At 40.6% G+C, this 21,289-nt stretch overlaps 1 protein-coding gene across 2 annotated transcripts in view; it reads right to left on the minus strand.

Moving 5' to 3' along the window:
- Window positions 1-592: 592 nt before the first annotated feature.
- Window positions 593-21,289, minus strand: part of ATRX (ATRX chromatin remodeler) — a 201,346-nt gene continuing 180,649 nt past the window's right edge. For both annotated transcript variants that reach the window (XM_068247594.1, XM_068247593.1), the window contains 5 exons: window positions 17,698-17,847; window positions 15,881-16,015; window positions 14,473-14,568; window positions 12,443-12,571; window positions 593-5,552 (listed from right to left, as the gene is read on the minus strand). In XM_068247594.1, coding sequence (XP_068103695.1) covers window positions 5,265-5,552; window positions 12,443-12,571; window positions 14,473-14,568; window positions 15,881-16,015; window positions 17,698-17,847 — 798 coding nt within the window. In that variant the 3' untranslated portion in view covers window positions 593-5,264. The remainder of the gene's footprint in view (window positions 5,553-12,442; window positions 12,572-14,472; window positions 14,569-15,880; window positions 16,016-17,697; window positions 17,848-21,289) is intronic.

A 21,289-nucleotide genomic window follows, 5' to 3' on the forward strand; every position in this document is an offset into this window, starting at 1 on the left:
GCCCCCACACATACACTTCTCCCAGTTTGGCTTTTCTTCAAATTTACATGGTGTGTACTCTAAATATGACTCGCAGCAAGGCAAACCTTAGGGGAGGAATACCGTGTCTATTTTATGGATGCATTGCATCACTGTTTCATGCTTACGTGTAAGTGTACCCCCCTTTTGGGGTTTTCCATTTCAGCAACACGTGAACATAAAATGTGAGAATGGGCTCATCGGAAATCATGGCCAGGGGTCCTGGTGTGAAATGAGCCCAACATTACCATTTTCAGAAATGTGGACCTAAACCATTCAGTTTTAATGGAAAGGGATCTCCAAGAGGTTGTTGTAGGAGTTTCTAGACTGAGTCGAGATACAGATCTGTGGTTATATTAAAGAAAACAACACTACTAAGTTCACTGCAGTAACTTATTGTTGAAAGTGCTGATACATCACAACATGTAATAGATGCCAGAAATTAAATCAACTTTCTGCAAATGGTTGACTCATCAAATCCACACTGGAAAGGCAGACATTACCAGAAATGCTGCTATCAATATCAAGTTACATGGAGAGAAGTTAGTTTGCACATATAAACTCAAAGGCTGGAAACAGTTTTGGTCACTTTATTAAATGAGATATTAAATATATTTTTTAAGTTTCAACTACTAAACAGCACTTTCAATGGTGAAAACACAAGAGTATATTTCCAGATTTGAATGCTTGCTCATTAAAAACACAATTTCAGTCCTTCAGTATATTACAAAGGAAAAAAAAATGTAAGAAGTAACTTGTATAGTACTTCAGATACTAAATAATGAAATCAAAGAGCAGGAAAAGGTAAGCTTTTCACAGCTGTATGATTTCAGCAGCCAAAGCTGATTAAATGGTCTGAAACTACTATACAATTGAGACGTACATGTACAATATCACAAATACCAAGCCGAAAAATGCTTTACATCCAAAGTAACAGCATCAAAATGTGAAGAAGTTAGCAGGCAAAACTGTAATACAAGCAACTTTGTTTTAACTGTGCTTTAAGCTGCTGTGGCCCATTAAACCATCTAAAACATAAAATATGAGCCTTTTCGCTTATTTCTAACGTTAAAGAAAGTCTGTTTCGGTTAAAGCTTTCTGCTCTATATAAATGCACAGAAAACAGTATGTGCAGCTAAAAAGCCTAATGATGACCTTTTGAGACTGGTCCAAGTTGAATATCTTCTTTACAAAACTTGCTATAGTTCTTGTAATAATTAAAGTCCTGTTAGTAAGAAGTCCCGTTTACTTCTCGTCTGTCCAACAGTGATCTTGGGACTAAAGTAAAACTTACTTTTGAAAAGGCAAATAGCTCCTCTATCAAGGAGCAAGTATATCTTCTTTTTAATCAATTACAGAAAAGAATATCAAACTTTTCTTTAAAAGACAATGTAGAAACCAAGCAAGTATAGGGAATAGTTTTCATTATTTCCCTAATCCATGAATGAAGTTCTGAATGTACAGGGACTAGCCTAGAATACAAAATCAACCAAAACATTTAAAGGGTAGATTCACCCTGAAGAAAAAACAAAACAAAAAAAGACTGCTCAGGTGTGGGTGACAGTCAAGTTCATGTACTCTCCTTCTTAGGGTCTTCTAAGGATCTGGACAGATAGACTCAATTCCTTAGACTACAGACGATATAGGGCAAGATAAAATTTAAACAAAATGAGCTTTATAAGGGGAACATACAGTAGCCTTGTAAATCTCCTTACAAGAAAGAGTTGTCCTCATGGTCTTTATTCAAATCCAGATTTTACCACAAATGATTATACAGCATGTGGGAGAACAGGGAGACTACAGTTTCCGCACTTCACACTAAGCAGCTTCCCCCTTACTTGCTTGTAGGTTGCAATCAAGTCAAACCGTACACAATGTCATTAAGGGTAAAAGCTCTATTGTATATTGTAACATCATCTTCTCTACAGTGCTTCTTTTGAAAAAATGAGGCTGTAGCATTCTGTTCTGCCACTTTATATTTTCCTCCTCTACTTCGTGGTACAGAGATGTAGCCAGATCCCCACTCACCAGCTCTGTATTGATGCTAAAACTAGCTTATAGCCAGGTGGGTGGAAATTAGGCATGGCCCATGAAACACTGTGTCTGCCCATTTACCAGATTTAAAACCACCCTCTCCAGAACAAGGATGGTGGGTCTTAGTGACCACGCCTTATTTCCAGTCACATGGCTATAAGCCAATCTTTTCTTCAATGCAGAGCCGGATATGCTGATGTGAGTGGGTGATCACTAGGTGTATCTTTTTTTCAAGGTCCATCTCCATTACAAGGAAAATCCGACTGTAAAATGGCTGTCTCAGCTCTTCATAGGACTTATTTCTTAAAAACACACACTATAAGGAGATTGGTAAAGCTTAATAGACTTATTTTCAGTTCAGATTTGCTTTAAGTATGACAGAGTCACTTTAAAGGTGTCAGATGACGTTCCCTGTGACATTTGCAAAGACAAAGCATGTAATTATCTTGTGAGATGCATTGAGGTGGTACATGTGCTGTATATGAATATCAAATGTAATAATCAGAGTAATGTTGTTAATTTCATGCTTGAATGTAAATGCCTTAGCAATATGAATGAACTGATACCCTTAGCTGTGTAAAACGGGCATTCATTTACATTCTAACTACAAAAATCGTGTGTGTCATCACAGCTGTTCTGCAGACCACAACTGTTAGAGCCAATTGATATTTTGAAGGAATTACTTCAAATACAACTGAATTGTACTTCAACTGAAATTAGTGGTAAAGTTGCATTTTAAACAGCACTACCATTTTTTTTACTGTGTTTCACTGTGCTTACATCAAAAACCTCTTAAAACAGTGCTCTAAATAATAAAAAAGATACTTCAGTTTCAACACCACTTCAACCATTACGATGGACAGTCATTCAATCCCATGATTTAACCAATCAAAGGAAAAAGCTGGAAAAAGGGAAAAACTACGAAAAACACCTAAGGACAGAATATCTCATTGCTAGATGGACTCCCAGTGCGGATTTATGGCATCTGGCAAGGTGCCCTCACCCTCCCCCACACCACCCCAAGCCTAGACTCTGTCCTCATGCATGACCAGGTGGTTCGGATTACGCTAAGGGAATCTTCTGTTCTTTTCTGAAGTATTTTCCAATCATAGTATTACATTGGTCCAATGGGACAGGACTACACATAGCTTTAGAAGATCCTGACCGCTTCATCCCTAGGAAAGATAGTGGGGTGAATGGCTTCCCATGCAGCGGTTTTGTCATTGGAACTGGAGAATTCCACTATAATTTAAAGCACAATTTAGGAAAAAATGGGGGTTCCGCTTAAAGTTTACAGCCAACCATATGAGCTATTTATTTCCACGAACATTTAATTTGATTTCTTCATGTTTTTTTACAACTCTTGATTCACATGGTTGACTGTGTACCTTACACAAACAAACGAGTTTCAATGGCAATGCAGTTGTGTTTGAGATCTTTTATTTCTTTCCTCCAAACTCAAGCTGAGTTCTGTGAGGTATAAAATGAATGATGTGCAAAGTAGTCACATCATAATCTGAATGCTACACTTGCAAAAATACCAAGAAAAAAAATCTCACAACGGTCCCCATGCTCACACAGACTAGATATATATAAAAAAAAAAAAAGTTATTGTATGCTCTATTAGTCAAACGCTGAAAAGATTTTAATGTTTAACTAGCAGCAGAAGGGTCAACATTCACAAACTATTATTTCACTAAAATGATGGTCCTCATTTCAAGGCAAATCAAAAATGTCTGTCTTTTTTACATGTCTGTATTTCAAAAACAAAAACAAATCAAAAGCCATGAAAATATTTCCCAACATTCCCACAGGTGGTGATGCATGTGTTGCAATCTGAAAGCAGTCATGGAATATAGGAGTCACACATTATGGAATTAACCTTTGTGCAAATTGAAATAAATCTTAGGAACACACAAACCAGTACAAGGGCAGACAAAGAAAAATGATGTAAACACCTAAAAATGAACTATTCACTATGAAAAAAATTAGCTGAAAACAATATTTACAAAGGCACAGGGATGTGGATGCAACATTAAAAACATAGAATGATAGATGACAAGATAACTACACTGGCCATGGAAATAAAGCGGCAAGTAACTATATTTATTTAGCTTTTATGTAGGTTTCTAATCTTAAATACAAAAGGTTGTGAAACAGATTCATTACTGAACAAAGGCTAAAGTTAGGAATTTTGTTAATGCACAGATTTAAAGAAGAAAAGTTTAAATCAGACAATGTGCTTGCTTTATAATATAAAGCAGTCCTACATTACATGTCTTTAGCAGATCCACTGTCAGCAGTTCTCTTATAAGTAATGGGCAACTATTTTCCTCCTCGCCATTTTGAAATGCAAATTACTGCTGCTATAATATATTTTTAGCGCTCACATATTATCTGCAGCGCTTTATAAAGTACATAGAACCATTTACTAAGTTAACTGTCCCTCACTGGGGCTCACAATCTAATGTTATCCGAAGCTGTAGTTAAAGGGGGTTTCCTACTAACCTTTTCCAAGAGGGAATTGAGCACTAATGTCCCTCCTCTGTGACCCTCAACAATTACCGTAGCTATTTGAGAGTGGCTCAAGGGCAGCAAGAGAGAACTATGACCTTAGAAACCCTGCGATTCCAAATTCCACTCCCAAAAGCTCATTGGTAGATGGTCTTTGAGCAACTGACGAAGACTCCTAAGTAAAAATCGATTCCAATATGTTTGCTGAAAACAGAAACTCCCTTTAAAACAGCACCCAGACCGACAACTACTCTTCAATGGTATAGCAGTATATTGTTTCTGGTAGCCAGGATTTAGCCTTAGATTGTATACAGTAATGTGAAGTCAAGTGCAGCAGAGATGTAATCCACTGGCTGCTGAAGACCGTACACATTTTGAATAAGATCTGCTGTGGCAGTGCTGTTTTCTTAAGTGGCTAGATGACAGGTTGAGTAGGGTTACAGAAGGGGCACTTTCACTGAAAGACAGCTTCTTCTGCATCTTGTGATAGAGGAGTTCCACATGGCCCTCCAGATTCTTCAACTTAAAACAAAAAACAATCATACTGTAATTCTTACAGAGGGTACAGTTTGGCATTCGATAGTGAACAATCCCAAACAGTTTCCTGTTGGGGCTTCTTACATTATGTGAAGCCTCTGATACATAGACAAAAAGGAGAAAAAAAAAAGTTCTTCAATTAAAAAGCTCCTAGTGCAATATCACATTTTTTTTGCTTGGGAGGGTCCAGGTGGTTTTGCTCTAATGGGAGGTGGTGGTCTTTGCATGGAAAGGCCCTGCATATTGGCTTGGTACATTCCTCGCATATCAATTTGTTGAAAGTTAGATGGGTTAACAATAAGGTTGGGGGGCTTCTGCATTATCAGGCGGTTGAGAGCGGCTTGCTGTGCTGCTTGCTGCTGAAAAACTAACTGCTGTTGCTGCTGCTGCTGGTTGTATTGTTGTTGTAATCTTCTGCCCATCAATATTCGCTGCACACAGGTAATTAACTGAGGAGAAAGAATAAAGAATGAAAGGTCTTCCACACATCAGATACAGTAAAAGTTTGTTTGCATCAATATCTTATTGCTTTATGTTTTACTCCAAGCCCTGGTCTGAAACAGAATGTACATCACACATATATAGTCCCTGGTCTAGGACGATAAGTCTAAAAAACCAACACTAGAATGCAAATTAAATAAGGTTACTCTGCAAAGTAATGACTGCCTAATACAATGGGCTGAATTTGCAAAAACTGTGGTGAGCAGAAATCTAGTGCAATGCGGAATATTCCCACTTACACTGTTCAAGCCCCACCCCACTTCTTGTCTGCCCTCTATTCCTTTACATTAGAAGATCGCAACAGCAGGGTTCTCTGCCCCTTTTGTGTCTTGGAATCTGCTGTGTATTTTGATGATCATGTGCCATTTGTCACTGTAATTACTATGTCTACCAATCCTGTATTAAAGAGAAACTCCAACCAAGAATTGAACTTTATCCCAATCAGTAGCTGATACCCCCTTTTACATGAGAAATAGAATGATTTTCACAAACAGACCATCAGGGGGTGCTGTGTGACTAATATTGTGCTGAAACCCCTCCCACAAGAGGCTCTGAATACCGCGGTACTCTGGGCAAACTGCCACAATGTAACAATGTTCACAGACAGGAAATGGCTGTTTAAAGCTGTCTGTAACAGCCAGAGCAGCTAGAAACAGCTACATAACTTGCCCACAGTAACAATGTCACCATGTAATACATGTCAGAATGTGAATCTGGGAGAGGAAAGATTTTACAATGAGCAAACACTGACTAAATCATTTATACATAATTATTGTGAAAATGAAGCACTTTTTTTATTCAATTATTTTCACTGGAGTTCCTCTTTAAGTACCAATATCTATATTTTTTGTATGCCATTGTCTGTACAGTAGAATCCCTTTGTAGTAAACTCCTAGGGACCAGGCCAAGTAGTTTACTGTACCAGAAGTTTACTATATCAGGATTTGTCATGCATTGTATATTCATACAGGTGCATTATTGGGACCTGGGGTCAGAGTTTACTATAGCCAGAAGTTTACTAAATCAGAGTTTATTATAATGAGATTCTACTGTATTATGTACTCCATGTTTGTTTTTTTACACTTCTTTACACTGATCACGGGCTGGCACTCATCACGGATCCCTGCAATGTTTATTTACGGGAGCTCGCGCTAGAATGGGCGCAAGCTCCCTGCAATTGGAGTAATGAGAGAGCCACTCTGTGGCCGCCATGCTGCTTTAGGCGGTCGCACAGTGGTTAATAAAAGTGGCAAGCCCTATGACAAACGGAAATGAATGTACATAAATCCCCATTCACATCAATGGAGTTGATTGAAGCTATTTATGTGCAGAGAGTCCTGGGAATCCGTGGTGCTCTGTACACAGTGGACTGAGCAGGATGTGAGAATCATTGCAAACACATATTAAGCTGAAGCACTGAACATTTTTATATCATGTGTAACGGTTTTCAGCATCCTGCATGTATCGTGTGACTAGAGGTTTTTTTTAAAAAAAAAAATAAAATTAAATTCCCCAGCCACTGCACTTCTGCTAATGACAGCCAATAGCTGTCCAAAAGTGTTTAGAGACCACATTGCATCAGACTGGTGTTAACCGGGATCAAGGTATAGTTTGCAGACTGTAACTAAATACTCAAATTCATAAAACAAAGTATTTGGAAAGAGTAAGGGACATAAATAGTGATTGATGGTACTGATTTACTATCATGAGACTACTACCAAATGCAGAAAGTTTGAATTACGATATAATTTCTTGGCCACCTTTGAATGATACAAAGAGTAAGATTTTAGTACAAAGTAATACCCACTTCAAGCCTTGTACACATGATGCAGGTCTGAAGAAGCTATAACGGTATACTGAAAGATTATGCTTTCATTTTCTTTTCTAAGTTTGCCATTGAATGGTTTCATCCTAGTGCAAAATGGTTTGCCAAAACTGTTGGCTAATAGGGATGGGCAGTAGAATTTGACAGAATAAACTAAAGTCAATAGGAAAGGAAGAGCTCTACCTTCAGTGTTCAATTCAATGCATTCTGCTTTAAAGGAATACCAAGGAGAAAATAAGAGAGATGATGAGATTAACAATTGTAAAAAAAAAAAAAATTCCTTTTTTGTAGATATCCCACAGTTTTATTTTATTATTAAATGTACTTTTTGAGTTTTGACAGTTTCATCGTCTCTGCTCAATGACACATTCATTGAATTATGCCAGAGCTAAAATATATGAACTACTGGCCCTTTTTTAGCTTGTTCCTGCTCTCAGAAGCCATTTTCTGCAAGGAAAGTGTTTTATGGCTGTAATTCTTTATTAGTGAAGGTACACTAAAGTCCCCAGGTCCCGACTGGATAAAAACTGGCTCTTGCATATTAATATAAGTACAGATAGCGAAGTAAACAAATACTACTAATGAAAATCATCATAGGATCATTTTAAAGGGATATTAAACCTAAGGAGAAAGAAAGAAGAGGCACGGTTGCTGTCAAATGTCTGGTTGTGTGCTATAGTCTGCCTCCTCCCCCCTGGATGATATTTGTCCAATCACAAGCCATTAGTGTGGTTATGGAAGGACAGAGATACTGCTTGCACCATAACACCCAGTGGCCTGTTTTTTTTTCTACATTAGCTTCATGTGTTCTTTGAAGTCGGACTTCAGGGAAAGTTGCCTTTCAGCTTGGACAGTGTAGAAAGAAGCCAGAACCTCATGTTTATACTGTAGGTTATGTCCCATAAGTGACATTTCACACAACCAAATGGTCTGCATGTGCCTAAAAGTGACACGGAATTTAAAGCAACTTGGAAGAAATAATAAATAAAGAAACAAAAACATCCCAGAAACTAGTCCTGTACCTACTCCTGACAAGAGCCTCTAAGGACACAATGCTCATTTAAGGTTATAACTAAGGGAAGCTAGAATACAATTCTTATCAGTTCCATCAGATTCAGCTCTCTGGATGTATTTTGATGTACCATTTATTGCATGGAAACCAGTGAAGTGGAATTGAAGAAACTCTTTTTAATGTTTTTGCAACATGTGTTAAAGTTTTTTTACAAAATTTTGATACTACAGTATTCTAGTTCCTCGTCTTTTTGTACCTAAGTCCTTTTCCGTAAAGCTATTAAGGTCTATGTGGGCAAGGTGGATTACCATTCAAGAGAACTGTGTTTTTTCGATCCTTCACTTTAAAAAGGACAGTACCCTATTAAATATATACATATAGCTGTTCCTACTCCTAACAAGAGCCAGCTTTAAAACCTACTTGCCCATTTTATTGCCTGATCTAGCAGAAACTTCTCTCTGGGCAATTACATTCAGCGCCCGATTGCCCAATTGCTATGATGATGCGCTGTAAATTGGTGTCAAGTGCAAATACCAATTGAGAGGTTTTGGTATATGCAATATCAGATGCTTACTGAGTAAAGAGCAGGGTGGGGAGGGATGATACAAGAACACCTTAGGACAGGGCTTCCCAACCCTGTCCTCAAGTACCACCAAAAATTAAATATATGCTGTATCATGTTATACTCCAACTGTTGCACTGAGAAATTACACTTCATTAAACATTTCAACTAAACAAACCACAATTTCAATGAAAAACATTTAGAAAGACAAAGCATCATAACTATATTGCATAAGACAAAAGAGATGGTCGATGAGATGCTATTAATTCTAGCTTGCATGCAGGTGGCCAATCCAAATCAGAAAACCGTGCATGTGTCTGGCCCAGTTCAAAGCTGCATATAATTTGCATGCAAGCTGGAATTATTTGCATGTCATTGTCACAATTTTACGGTCCTGTTTTAAAAGCATGGCTGATCAACCTTTTGCCCATAACATGCTTGAGCAGTCAGAAATATTCAGCCGGCAGGGCTTGCCGGGACAAGTGCTGCTTTCTCAACAGAAGGATGCACTTTGCTTAAATCTCAAACCGGAGAACAGTTTAAAGAACATGTTTGAAACATACAATAACTTAAAGAGACACTGTAACATCAAAAAGATCCCCTGGGGGGTACTCACCTCGGGTGGGGGAAGCCTCCGGATCCTAATGAGGCTTCCCACGCCGTCCTCTGTCCCACGGGGGTCTCGCCGCAGCCCTCCGAACAGCCGGCGACTGTGCCGACTGTCAGTTCTATATTTACCTTTGCTGGCTCCAGCGGGGGCGCTGTGGTGACTTTCGGCACGGAAATAGACGGAAATACCCGATCTCCGTCGGGTCCGCTCTACTGCGCAGGCGCCGGAAACTTGCGCCTGCGCAGTAGAGCAGACCCGACGGCGTTCGGGTATTTCCTCCTACTTCGTCGCCGACAGCCGTCAGAGCGCCTGCGCAGGAGCCAGGAAGGTAAACATTACATCACCGCTGCACGGAGGGCTGCAGCGAGACCCCTGACGGATGGAGGACGGCGTGGGAAGCCTCATTAGGATCCGGAGGCTTCCCCCACCCGAGGTGAGTACCCCCCAGGGGCCGTTTTGTCGTTACAGTTCCTCTTTAACAGAGTTGAATATGATCCAGAAAAAAAAAAAAAACTTTGGGTAAACTAAACTTGGACTACAAAAAAGAACAGAATAAAGCATAACCAAAAGAGACATTAAGGACCATAGTGAAACAGAGAACATGGTGTTTTTGTCTCAAGTGACCAGCGGAAGGGAAAATACTTTCTGCTATGAAATCAATTAGTAAGGGACAGCCCACCAGATGGGAAAACCATTAAACTTATCACCATCCCTAATAGGCTGGTATCCAATGGACAATTACTGTAAGCGCACAGCCTCAGTTGACAGGGCCATGCTGTTCTGTCGTGTCCAAGATTTAACTGTTGTAACGCAAGACAAACGAAAGCTGGCTGATCTTCACAGCAAAAGGAAAAGAAAGCTCTCATTGGTCACAGTGTTGCTACTAAATGGATTTTTTTTTTTTTTGTATGTGGTCAGTACAGGGTAACACCGCACACGGCATTCAGAACCGCCAACAAATGGCAGTGGCCAGAAAAAGCTTAATGGTGGAAAACAATTTTAGGCAGGAATGCGGCTGAGTATCAGAAACTTGCGAGGCCAGAACATTCCTGAGAAATGCGTGCCCCCAAATAACTTCAATCCCAGTGACTGGAATGATTTTTAATTGTGTGAAGCCTGTTGCTGGAAATAACTCTGCAGGGAAACACTCACATGAAGAATTCAAAGGGATTCCGCAGGAAGGGTAATGTATTTTTTGGTACGGACATTTAACAGCTCATGTGGCAAGTGCCCTTGAAATGCAAGCCCTGTACATATGAAGACAACACATTCTCAAGCAAAGCAAAACCTAGAAGAGTAAAGATTAAATGTGTGTTTGGCCATTATTAGGTCTAAACCATCCCAATTCCAATGTTGGATATTTCTGGTATGGGCTGTCCTTGTGGTTTCTACCCAACACTGGCTTCTTAGATGCACTAGAAACCCTGTTGCTCCTCAATATCAAATATATTTCCACTTTCCCAGTGTGGAATAGGGGGTACACTTAGATTTCTACCTTTTGGGCTAATTCCCACTAGGTCTGAATATCTGCTTTCTACTGTGCACTTACGCACATGATTAACAAATCATTGGGCTGTAGACTTTAGAGAGAGGCCAGATGTGTACAAATGATGGGACTGCACTGGAGCCAAAAAATCTGCAGGACTCCCTGTATGTTAAGCACAACCAAGCATACACCAGCAGTGAGAGGGGTATTGGAAAATGTTTTTAAATCCTCTGATTATCAATAAAGGGAATCTGAAGTGAAAATAAACTTATGATATAATGATTTGTATGTGTAGTACTGCTAAGAAATAAACCATCATTAGCACAGATGTGAGTCTCATATTGTTTCCAGTACAGGAAGAGTTTTACTTCAGTTATCTATGCAAAAGAGCTTCTGTGAGCTCTGCGACTTTATAGTCTTAAGTCGTGGACATCACTGTCTTTTGAAGCACTTATCTCAACTGTCTCTCATGGTTTCTTCTTTATTTATGTTTTTTTTCTGCAGAGAAAAGTTCAAAGGGTCAGTAGCCTGCTCTGTGAAATCATTTAAAATGCTGAGTGCATTGTGGAAACTGCAATTATTAGAGAATGATGCAATGTTATAAAAATGCTATATACCTGGAAATAAAAAAAGACACTATTATCTTTGCTACTTATTTTCCACGAATTATCCGTACTACACAACCAATTCATTATAACATGAGGGGTTTTTTTCCGCTTCAGTGTCACTTTAAGTGGAAAAGGGTTTGAAAGTGCCTACAGCCCTTGAATACAAAGGGAAAGGATGGCTGGGATAAGCTACCTATTAAGGTGCGTATACACCTGAGAGAGGTCGCCCGTCTGGATCTGGACCCGATCTCCTTGTGAGACATCAGTTGGCAAACCGGTACAGACCCAAAGTCAGCTGTATAGCAAACAATGCAGTCTGTTGCTATGTGGGGGACAGAGGGACGACAGAGCAGCACGTACGTGAAGTCACGCAGCGTGTGGGGGAGCGCCGTGCACAGTGAAGTTGGCCGTCGCTTAATTAGTCCACCCTACGGATCGTTGTGGAGCACTAGTCAAAGGTTACTGTACACATGCCAGATTATCAGCTGAGGCAGCTGTTAACGGCTGCCTCAGCCAATTTTGATCATGCGTAGCTTTACTGCGGACTCATTGTAATAATCAGTATAACTAGAATGCATTAATAAGTGTACATCTGCCATACCAAACATGTCAACTGTGCCAAAAAGAAAGGTAATAAGCAATTATAAATATGGGATTGTTTTGCTATCCTTACATGAACACCAGGCAAGCTCATGTCAATGTTATCTACATTTGATATACAGAAACAAGAATTACCATCTGTTGCTTGGCCAGAACATCATTATAAACGGCCTCACGTCTCTTGATTTCCAGCTCTTGGCTTGACTGCTTACTAAGTGCCAACGTTTGAACTTGGGATTCTGTCAAGCTTGGAAATTCCTTCTTCTGAGAAGTAGAAATTAAGATGATCAATAAAGCATAATATTTTAAAAAAAGTGTCTAGATTACAAAATTACAGTTAATGCAAACTCTATGCAGATTGGAAACAGGCTAATCAGGATGCATGCGGTTTTGTAGGAGCTACTAATATTTAGCAGCAAGTTCTGCTGCCAATGTAGTTGCTAACATCTATATCACACTAGCAGTCATTTAAAAGGAACCCAAGGTCTGAAACCTATGGAAGCTGCCATATACATTTCCTTGTAACAATACCAGTTGCCTGGTAGTCCTGCTGATCTTTCTGGTCAGTACGGTCTAAATCACAAACCCTAAACAAGCATGCAGCTAATCTTGTCAGGTTTGTCATAGACATCTGATCTACATGCTTGTTCAGGGTCTATGGCTGAAAAGACAACTATAGTGAGAGGTATATGGAGGCTGCCCCATTTATTTCCTTTTAAGCAGTACCAATTGCCTGTCAGTCCTGCTGATCTATTCGGCTGCAGTAGTGTCTGAATAACACCAGAAACAAGCATGCAGATAATCTTGTCAGATCTGACAATGTCAGAAATATCCGATCTTCACATGCTTGTTCAGGGTCTATGGCTAAAAAGTATTAGAGGCAGAGGATCAGCAGGACTGCCAGGCAACTGGTGTTGCTTAAAAGGAAGTAAATATGGCAGCCTCCATATCCCTCTCGCTAGAGATGTCCTTTCAGGTATTAGAGGTAGAGAATCAGCAGGATAGCCATGCAATGCACATTATTTAAAAGGAAGTAAACATGTCAACCACCATATCCTCCTCACCTCGGGTTCCCTTTAAGTGGAACGGACTTGCAATGTTACCAAGTACAAATCTCGTCCACAAAGCTCCTGGACTAACAATCGTTTAAAATCCAAATAAAAAGATTAAATGCTAAAGAAACACTACTAGTTTTTCCAAAGAGAACATCTCACTTTTATTTTTTTCAACATAAAACACTTAAAGCAGTCCTGAACTCAGAACTTCCTCTCGGCTGTAAAAGATAAGTAACAGCATAATAATCTTTACAGGATACCAGAGCCAAAAGGCTCTGGTAAAGAGTGAAGGTGTAGTGGGTAGGGGGGCATAATCAAATACTTACCTCGCCTCCCGTTCCCCTCAGACACTCGCCGTTTTCCTCCGCTCAGTCCCGTTATCATTGGCGACTTCAAACCCAAACAAACTGAGCATGTGCAGTATGTCCGTTCTGCTCCCCTGTTGCTGTGCAATGATGTCACAGGAAAGGAGGGCGCTCACTCCCATGCATCTCCAATCAGTGTGCACTCCAGGATGCGCTCCTGTCCTGTGATATCACTGCTTGGCCACAGGGGAACAGAACGGACATCCTGCGCAATATGCCCGAGTTTGGAGTCGCCTAAGTCGCTGAGTTGAACAGGACTGAGCGGATGAGAACGGCAAGTGACGGAGGGGGAACGAGAGGTGCGGTATTTGATTATGCCCCCATACCCACTACACCTTCACTTTTTACCTTTAAAGAAAAACATTCCTTGTCACAGCTTACAGAACTCCTACTGAAATTCTGCAGTGAAGTGACTTCCTGGTTTGCTGGGAGTACAGAAAGGGTTAAACACTTGTAATTATATATTAGCACAGAATTAGGCAGAGAGCTGAAAGGTCAAATTACACTAGCTCATTACTTGCTGAGAAGGCAGAATTAGACAGGCTGTTCTCAAAAAACAGACACAGGGTGGATTTCTCTGTGTTCTCCTTGCGTCCCAGTGTAAGAGTTCAGGTCCGCTTTAAAACGGACGTTAATAGAACCCATACATACATATGCAGTGGTCCTGTAAATGAAGGCAGAGCCAACACTGTCAGGTTTGTAGTCTTATACTGTAATAGAGAGTATAGAATCCTTGGACACTTACCAGTGCTGCAGAAAGTTCTTCCACAGGGTGAATTCTTGCAGATGCAATGCTATTTGTAGCTTCAACCACCTTCTCTCGGCCTTGATTTATAAGATCCTTGAAAGAGAACACATTTAAATGGTGTAAGGCATTAAGTTGACTGCCAAAGCACAATATATTGGGAAAAATGTGAAGCCTCATGCACACTGGATAAACCTTGGGTGTGAGAATGGTCACACACACACACTTTTTACTAATCTGCTAACTGACAAGATTGTGCTCTTTTGACTCCTGCACCATACCTGCTCATCTTTCCACCTATCTTAATAGAACAGCACAGCACATACTGGTCAGCTATATCGTACACAGCACTCGTTCACAGAACTGTTGCCCTAACGATCTTTTTATGCTAGGTACACACTGAGATTTTCTGGCAGATTTACTGTCAGATCGATTATTTCCAACATGTCAGATTTGATTTACGATCGTTTTCCGATAGAAGTGAATGGAAAACAGTCGGAAATCAAATCGGACATGTTGGAAATAATCGATCAGACAGTAAACCTGCATAAGGGTAAGCTTTAAAGGAAAAAAAACAAACACTAATTTAGCTCCAGCCTATTATTCCCTTAAAGCATGCACATACACCAGTATATTATCAGTATACAGCAACCTCACAGTGCTTGCATCTACTAGATAATTAGTTTGGTGACATGCATGTTAAAAAAAAGGTACCATAAACTGTCTGATAGCAAGATGTAAAGGTGCCTATTAATGGTACAATAACGCAGCCGATTGATCGTTTCCGAACTGTCGTGCCCATTAAAAGCAGAATTCCCACTACCAAATCCGATTGATGGGATCAATCTGAAACACTGATTGATCTATTCTGATGTAGTGTGAATTTGGCCCACTGGGGCACAACCAATCAATTACCAAGGCAATCAGAAATAATCGGCCACAGCGTTGTGCAGTCACTATGCACCTTTAGGGCTGGATCACACGGCCGTCCGGACCGCGTTGACTATTCGGGACTTGTCAAACGCTCCCATTTAAGTGAATGGGATAGTTCGTGCTGGGTTTTTACCTGTGTTTGCGCGAACGTGGCGTTCCGATCCTGATTCGCTCTGTCATTTGAGGCGACCCTGGGCGCTACATGTCCTGGGTTGGTTAACCGCTGTGGCTAGTGTCCACCTGTGAGGGCGAAAATGCCAATTGCGGCGGAAAGCCGGCGAAAGCCCGAACGTGCTGCCGCTGAGATGCTGCTGGAAGCCGGGCGAAGGTCCGTGTGAACCAGCCCTAAGGTATATCACTTACAGCACAGAGGCACTGCTATGCTTTACAGTTTTAAATGTTAACTTTCAGAGTGACTTTACATGTTGTAACTTCAGCTCCACATGCATTGAGTTACTGAGTTTTAATTACTTACTTCAAGTTGCTGATTGGTCAGTGAAGACAATGCTCCTAAGTTTAGAGGCAAATATGGAGATTGAGCTGAGGTAAAATTAATTTGGGCAAAATTAACCCCAGGGACAGCTCCCATGTTGAAGCGATTTGTCAACCCCTATAAAAGAAAAATTATACAGAAAAGTAAAGTTTTTCATTTTACAACAATAAAAGCAGAAGCAGTATTGAGCATCAAAATGAATAAACAAATCTGCATACTTTTCAGTTACATTTATTAGCAAAAAATAAAGTTATTAGTTTTAGGCAGAACAATAAAATTATTTAAATGAACATGAAGAGAAAAACTGGTGAGATAAAATGTGTCTAGAGTCCGAATCTAAATAGGTCTTTCTCATATCGCAGTCTTATTTTGTCGGTTAAACGTGTACGTTTAAAGTTTAATGTAGGATAGTTTTTCAATGTTACTCAGTTCCCATAGAGACAAATCTTGAACTACTGGACTTTTTATTGAGTCCCTGCTCTTAGATTTGGTATTTCCAGCCATAAAGGGATTTTAACTGGTTCGCGGTCCAAAATTTTTATCCCTTGAGGCTCCTGACATTTTTTACACTTTCACTGTGTCGCTATGACACAGCAGTAACTTTTTTAATTACTTATACCATCTTGAGATAGATATTTTATCTATTTTTTCAGTACAATCTAGGCTTTTTCTGAGTAATATTTTTTTTTCAAAAACAATTATTTCATACACTCAGGAAAAAAATTAGACGGAGAAAATACGCATTTTTCACATGACAAGTCCCACAGTTATATAAAAATAAATTATTTGGTCCATATATGCCATATTTTATTACTAGTTTGGCATGCATCCATGAAAATACATTTTGGCTTAATGAGAACCTGGACTGAAAAGAAAAACTCAAAATAATGGATGGGCATATGTAAAAAGTTATTAAAATGTTAAGGCAGTGAGCAGGGAAGCTTACCTTCCTCCTTGCAATCCACCTCTCGCCGCTTGAGTTCCTGCAATGCCGGCCTTAATACTTTGAAGGGCGGCATTGCAGGAAGTCACACGGCGAGCAGAGGAAGTAAGAAGAGAAGGTACACTTCCCCGCTCGCTGCCTTAACATTTTAACAACTTTTTGCACAAATAGCTAGAGGGGGAGCAGGGATGGGGGACCCAGGTAGGGCGGATGACCCCCCTCCCCGACGCCCGCTGTCACCCCCGTCCTGGTTGCTACCCCTTCCAGCATGGCAGCCCCCTCCCCACCCACAGGTTGGGACACAGAAACGGGGGGGTTCAGTTTTCTTATCGATTCTGTATACCCCTTCGTGTATCCTGGGTCCGAGAAAATGTTTCAAATCCGGACCTTCCATTCAGGTTTTTAAAACAGATCCCCCGAACGCAGACGGATCGTGTAAAGTCAAGGTGGCTGCTATTTTTAACAATGGTATCCGTGGCTTTGGTTTTGATCTGGGCTAAAAACCAGAGCCACAGATACGTTTTTAGAGCAAGTGTGAACCTACTCTTACTGGGGCTGATTGCAGCTGAACAGCAGATGGCGTGGGACTCAGAAGTGTTTATGTTGCTGGAGGAACCCGCGGTTGAGTATCAAATTTTTTCACGACCGCTCTGGTGCACTTCAAAGCCAGACTCCACTTTTCTTACTGTTGATGGGAAAAGTTGGGGGATCAGCTCTAATATTTAATCAGTCCTTTCTCCTGGGATTTGTCCATGTTGCAGAAATGTCTGCACATCTTTCTCATATAACCCCTTTAGGATTTGGGAACATTTTTAATGCAAATGGTTTGACTGCAAATTTAAGGATTGACACCGACCTTCTTTTCAGCTTCATATTCATCCCATGCTGCCTTTCTCTCTTCCTCAGTTAATTCTTCTGCCTCCTTGTGGTCCAGAAGAGAGTCATGCTCATGGTAGGTGACTATATTCTCCTTAGAGATCTGTAGCAGCTCAGCGAGTACAGTGTCCTAAGGTAAATGGCAGACGGGAGGGTCAGAAGCTATAGATGTAACATATACTATCACATGGAACAGAAAAACATTTAGCAAATGCATTACTCACCGATAGCCTAATAATCATTACTACATTAGTATGTATGTTAGTAACTGCTGGTTTCAACATTACTGGTGTATACTTGAATGTCCCTTTCTTTAAAGAAACTCTGCAGTGAAAAAAAAAAAATGTGGCTGCCAGAATAAAGCATGATGAGATGTCACATCTGACAGTCATTTAGGTAATCTGATGTCATGGGGCATCACTGTAGGTCTGACTCATGACGTTTACTATAAAGGGGTTCTACTGTACACTATAAACACGTTATGCAAGGTAGGCTGAATAGATGCACAGATTAAGTATAGATTGCAGTAGCTGCAATAAACATCAAGGGCAACAATAGTGTTAGTCACATGTGTCGAACTCCAGGCCTGGAGGGCTAGGTCCATGCCAGTGTTTAGGATGGACTGAGAAAGAGAGGAATGTGTTCTACCTGATTGACCACACCTTTCCTGATTCAGACCCATCAAATCATTTGAGCTGTATAAAAAATGTGTGAGGATCTCGGCCCTCGTAGGACCGGTTTGACATACCTGGTGTTAGTTCAAAGCAAGCCACAAAATGCAAATCTAATTGTGACCTCAACTGCTGCACTGTTCACTAGCCCAGTTACATCCAGTGCTGTATGTATATCCTGAGAATCAAACAATCCAGTCCACCTTATACATATGGACTAGAAGCAGTTATTTGCAAAGCAGGTCAGGTGGCGGACTCACTAGGCCAATTCCTAATAGATCTCATGCTGAAATTTATTGGGAATCGGCCTGTGGTGTATGGGCAGCCAACACTCTCTAGATCAGATTTGATCAGAGAGAGATGTGTCATGGTCGCTCTGCCCATCATCGTTAGAAGTATGAGAACCGTAACATACTTATACATTTACCTAAAGAGGATATTTTTCTGCCTGTCTGGAGTTCTGCTTTAACTACCAAGACATCTTAAATAGTGGATACTGGTGGAAATCACGACTGTGCTGTGTACACAGACTGTGAAAGGCAGACAGGTACACATTTCCCTTTCAATGATACTTTTCATATGTCAGCAATTTGTGGACCTCCCACCAAAACACTTCAGACAAACAGAGCCAAAATGTGAAATACAGTAGAGTCATGTATCCAGTGACCCAGCCCAGAGCAATCCATATCATGCGGGGCAGGACTCTTGCCAGAGACTTGTCAGTACTGTGACTGTTGCGACACTTTCCTGGAATGGGTCCAAACACTGTATTGATCACTTTATAGTCTATCTTTAAATGTTGCAACATGGAATTCTCTTTCCTTACTGCTGCACTTCATATCCTTAAAACCACATCCCTAAAAGTATTAAAAAAAAAGATGAAAGTATGTACAGGTTCATGTCAGGTAAAAGGTGCGTGCAGCTGTCTCAGGAGGAAAGAAAAACATAACTCAGGGCTGCTTAAGTGTCCTTTGGTGTCAATGGGACAGAAAAGCATTGATGATGTGATGCTGCAGTTAGCGCTTGTAGGGAGATGGCAGCTGGAGTGGCTTCCTGTCCAGAAAGCACAGGAAGACTATATCACGCTGCTTAGTAAGAATAAGCCCAAATTAAAAACTGTGGTAACACTATCAGCTCCTCTGATCTGCATTACACAACACTGTCTTGGCGGAATAACCTTTAGGAAAAAATATAGAAAGCTAATATTTCAAAGCTGAATTTTTATTACATTCTGGAATTGGCGATAAGCTGCCAACTTGCAATTATAAAACCTGTCATATATAATCTGCCAGCGCTAGGGAGGGGAGCCAGGCTTTGCACTCGTATCTTTTAACCCCAGCGTGGCTGTAGCAGCAGGCTGTGTGATTGTGTACAAATTTACATTCTCTCCACTCAGAACAAATGTGCTCACACTGCGAGGGTGATCCAACATCTCTTCCAGTTCAAGAAAACTACCAGCCATAATTTTCCTCTAAACTTGTAAAATGCTTAGAACAAGTCAATCAAGGAGGAGAGAAGGGCACTGCTGCATGAAAATACCCTTTATTGTGACCGGGTCGACACACAGGTTACAGCAGTGGGGGGAGGAAAGTTGTCTAAGACAACTTTCCTCCCCCCACTGCTGTAACCTGTGTGTCGACCCGGTCACAATAAAGGGTATTTTCATGCAGCAGTGCCCTTCTCTCCTCCTTGATTGACTTGGACTTTGCACTGCTTGGGAGCACGCTGCAGGTAAGCCCAGTGTGACCTGGCATCCATCCCTGCCGCATTTAGTGCCAGTTTTTGTTCTTTTCTAATTTGAATTTAAAATGCTTAGAACCCTCTCCCTCAATACATACATAAATAGAGCACACTCTCCACAAGAGAAAAAGAGAACCTGGTGACAGAGTGATGGCTGGTTCACACTAGGACCTCTTCCACACCGTTTTCCAGGCTGGACAGAAACAGGCTAACAGACAAGCAGAATGCACCCCATGCCTTCCCTTGGGTTTCCAAAGTCCCTCTGTCACATCTGAATTTGTCCGTAGCAATACTGCAACAGATATTTCTAGCTTGCATGATTTCTAAGGACAGTGGATACAGTTCCATTTATCAGATATATGGTGCACTTCTGTTCCACAGACAGAGCACATCAATGGATCACAGAGGGGGTACCATGCCCTCTTCAGCTTGGTCCACTGTTTTTTTGAACCAAGCCTTTTCATTTCCACTGAAGAGTCCACAGTGCAGCTCTGAAGTTGTATAATGCTATTGTTAAGGACCACCGATTGTGAAGGACTTCACCTTACGCATTATCTTTTGATCCAGGGATTTTATCTGTTTGCCATCTGGAGTCGGGAAGGATTTTTTTCCCTTTTGGGGCTAATTGGACCATGCCTTGTAAGGGTTTTACACCTTCCTCTGGATCAACAGGGATATGTGAGGGAGCAGTCTGGTGTTGTGCTTTACTTTCTGGTTGAAATGGATGGATGGAAATGTCTTTTTTCAACCCAAATTTATGTAACTATGTAACAATGTCACAATCCACCTCCGTGGAACCATTTATTAATTTTCCTGGCCACTGCAGGCACAGCCATGTAAGCCATCTGTGGCTCTACTGTTACTGCACACAGACGTTACACACATTTTTTAAAAATATGACTGTTTGCAACATACGAAGGGGGTTTCAGGGGGTAAGCTTGGATGAGCAGGGCTCTCTTACCCTTTTGTGACTTTGCAGCTGCTGTACATTTTGGAGCTTTATAAATAAATGATTGCTACTACTAAAATAAAATTTGAGGGCAATGTGAAGAAGTGCCTAGTTTGGAAAAAAAAAAATTAAGAAGAAGAAAGCCTTGCAACATAAGACGCTGAAATAGTAATGACTTTGGGAGAAGCAACGATACTTCTCAACACAAAGTT

The sequence above is a fragment of the Hyperolius riggenbachi genome, chromosome 8 (genome assembly GCF_040937935.1).
Source record: "Hyperolius riggenbachi isolate aHypRig1 chromosome 8, aHypRig1.pri, whole genome shotgun sequence".
In the NCBI taxonomy this organism is placed as follows: Eukaryota; Metazoa; Chordata; class Amphibia; order Anura; family Hyperoliidae; genus Hyperolius; species Hyperolius riggenbachi.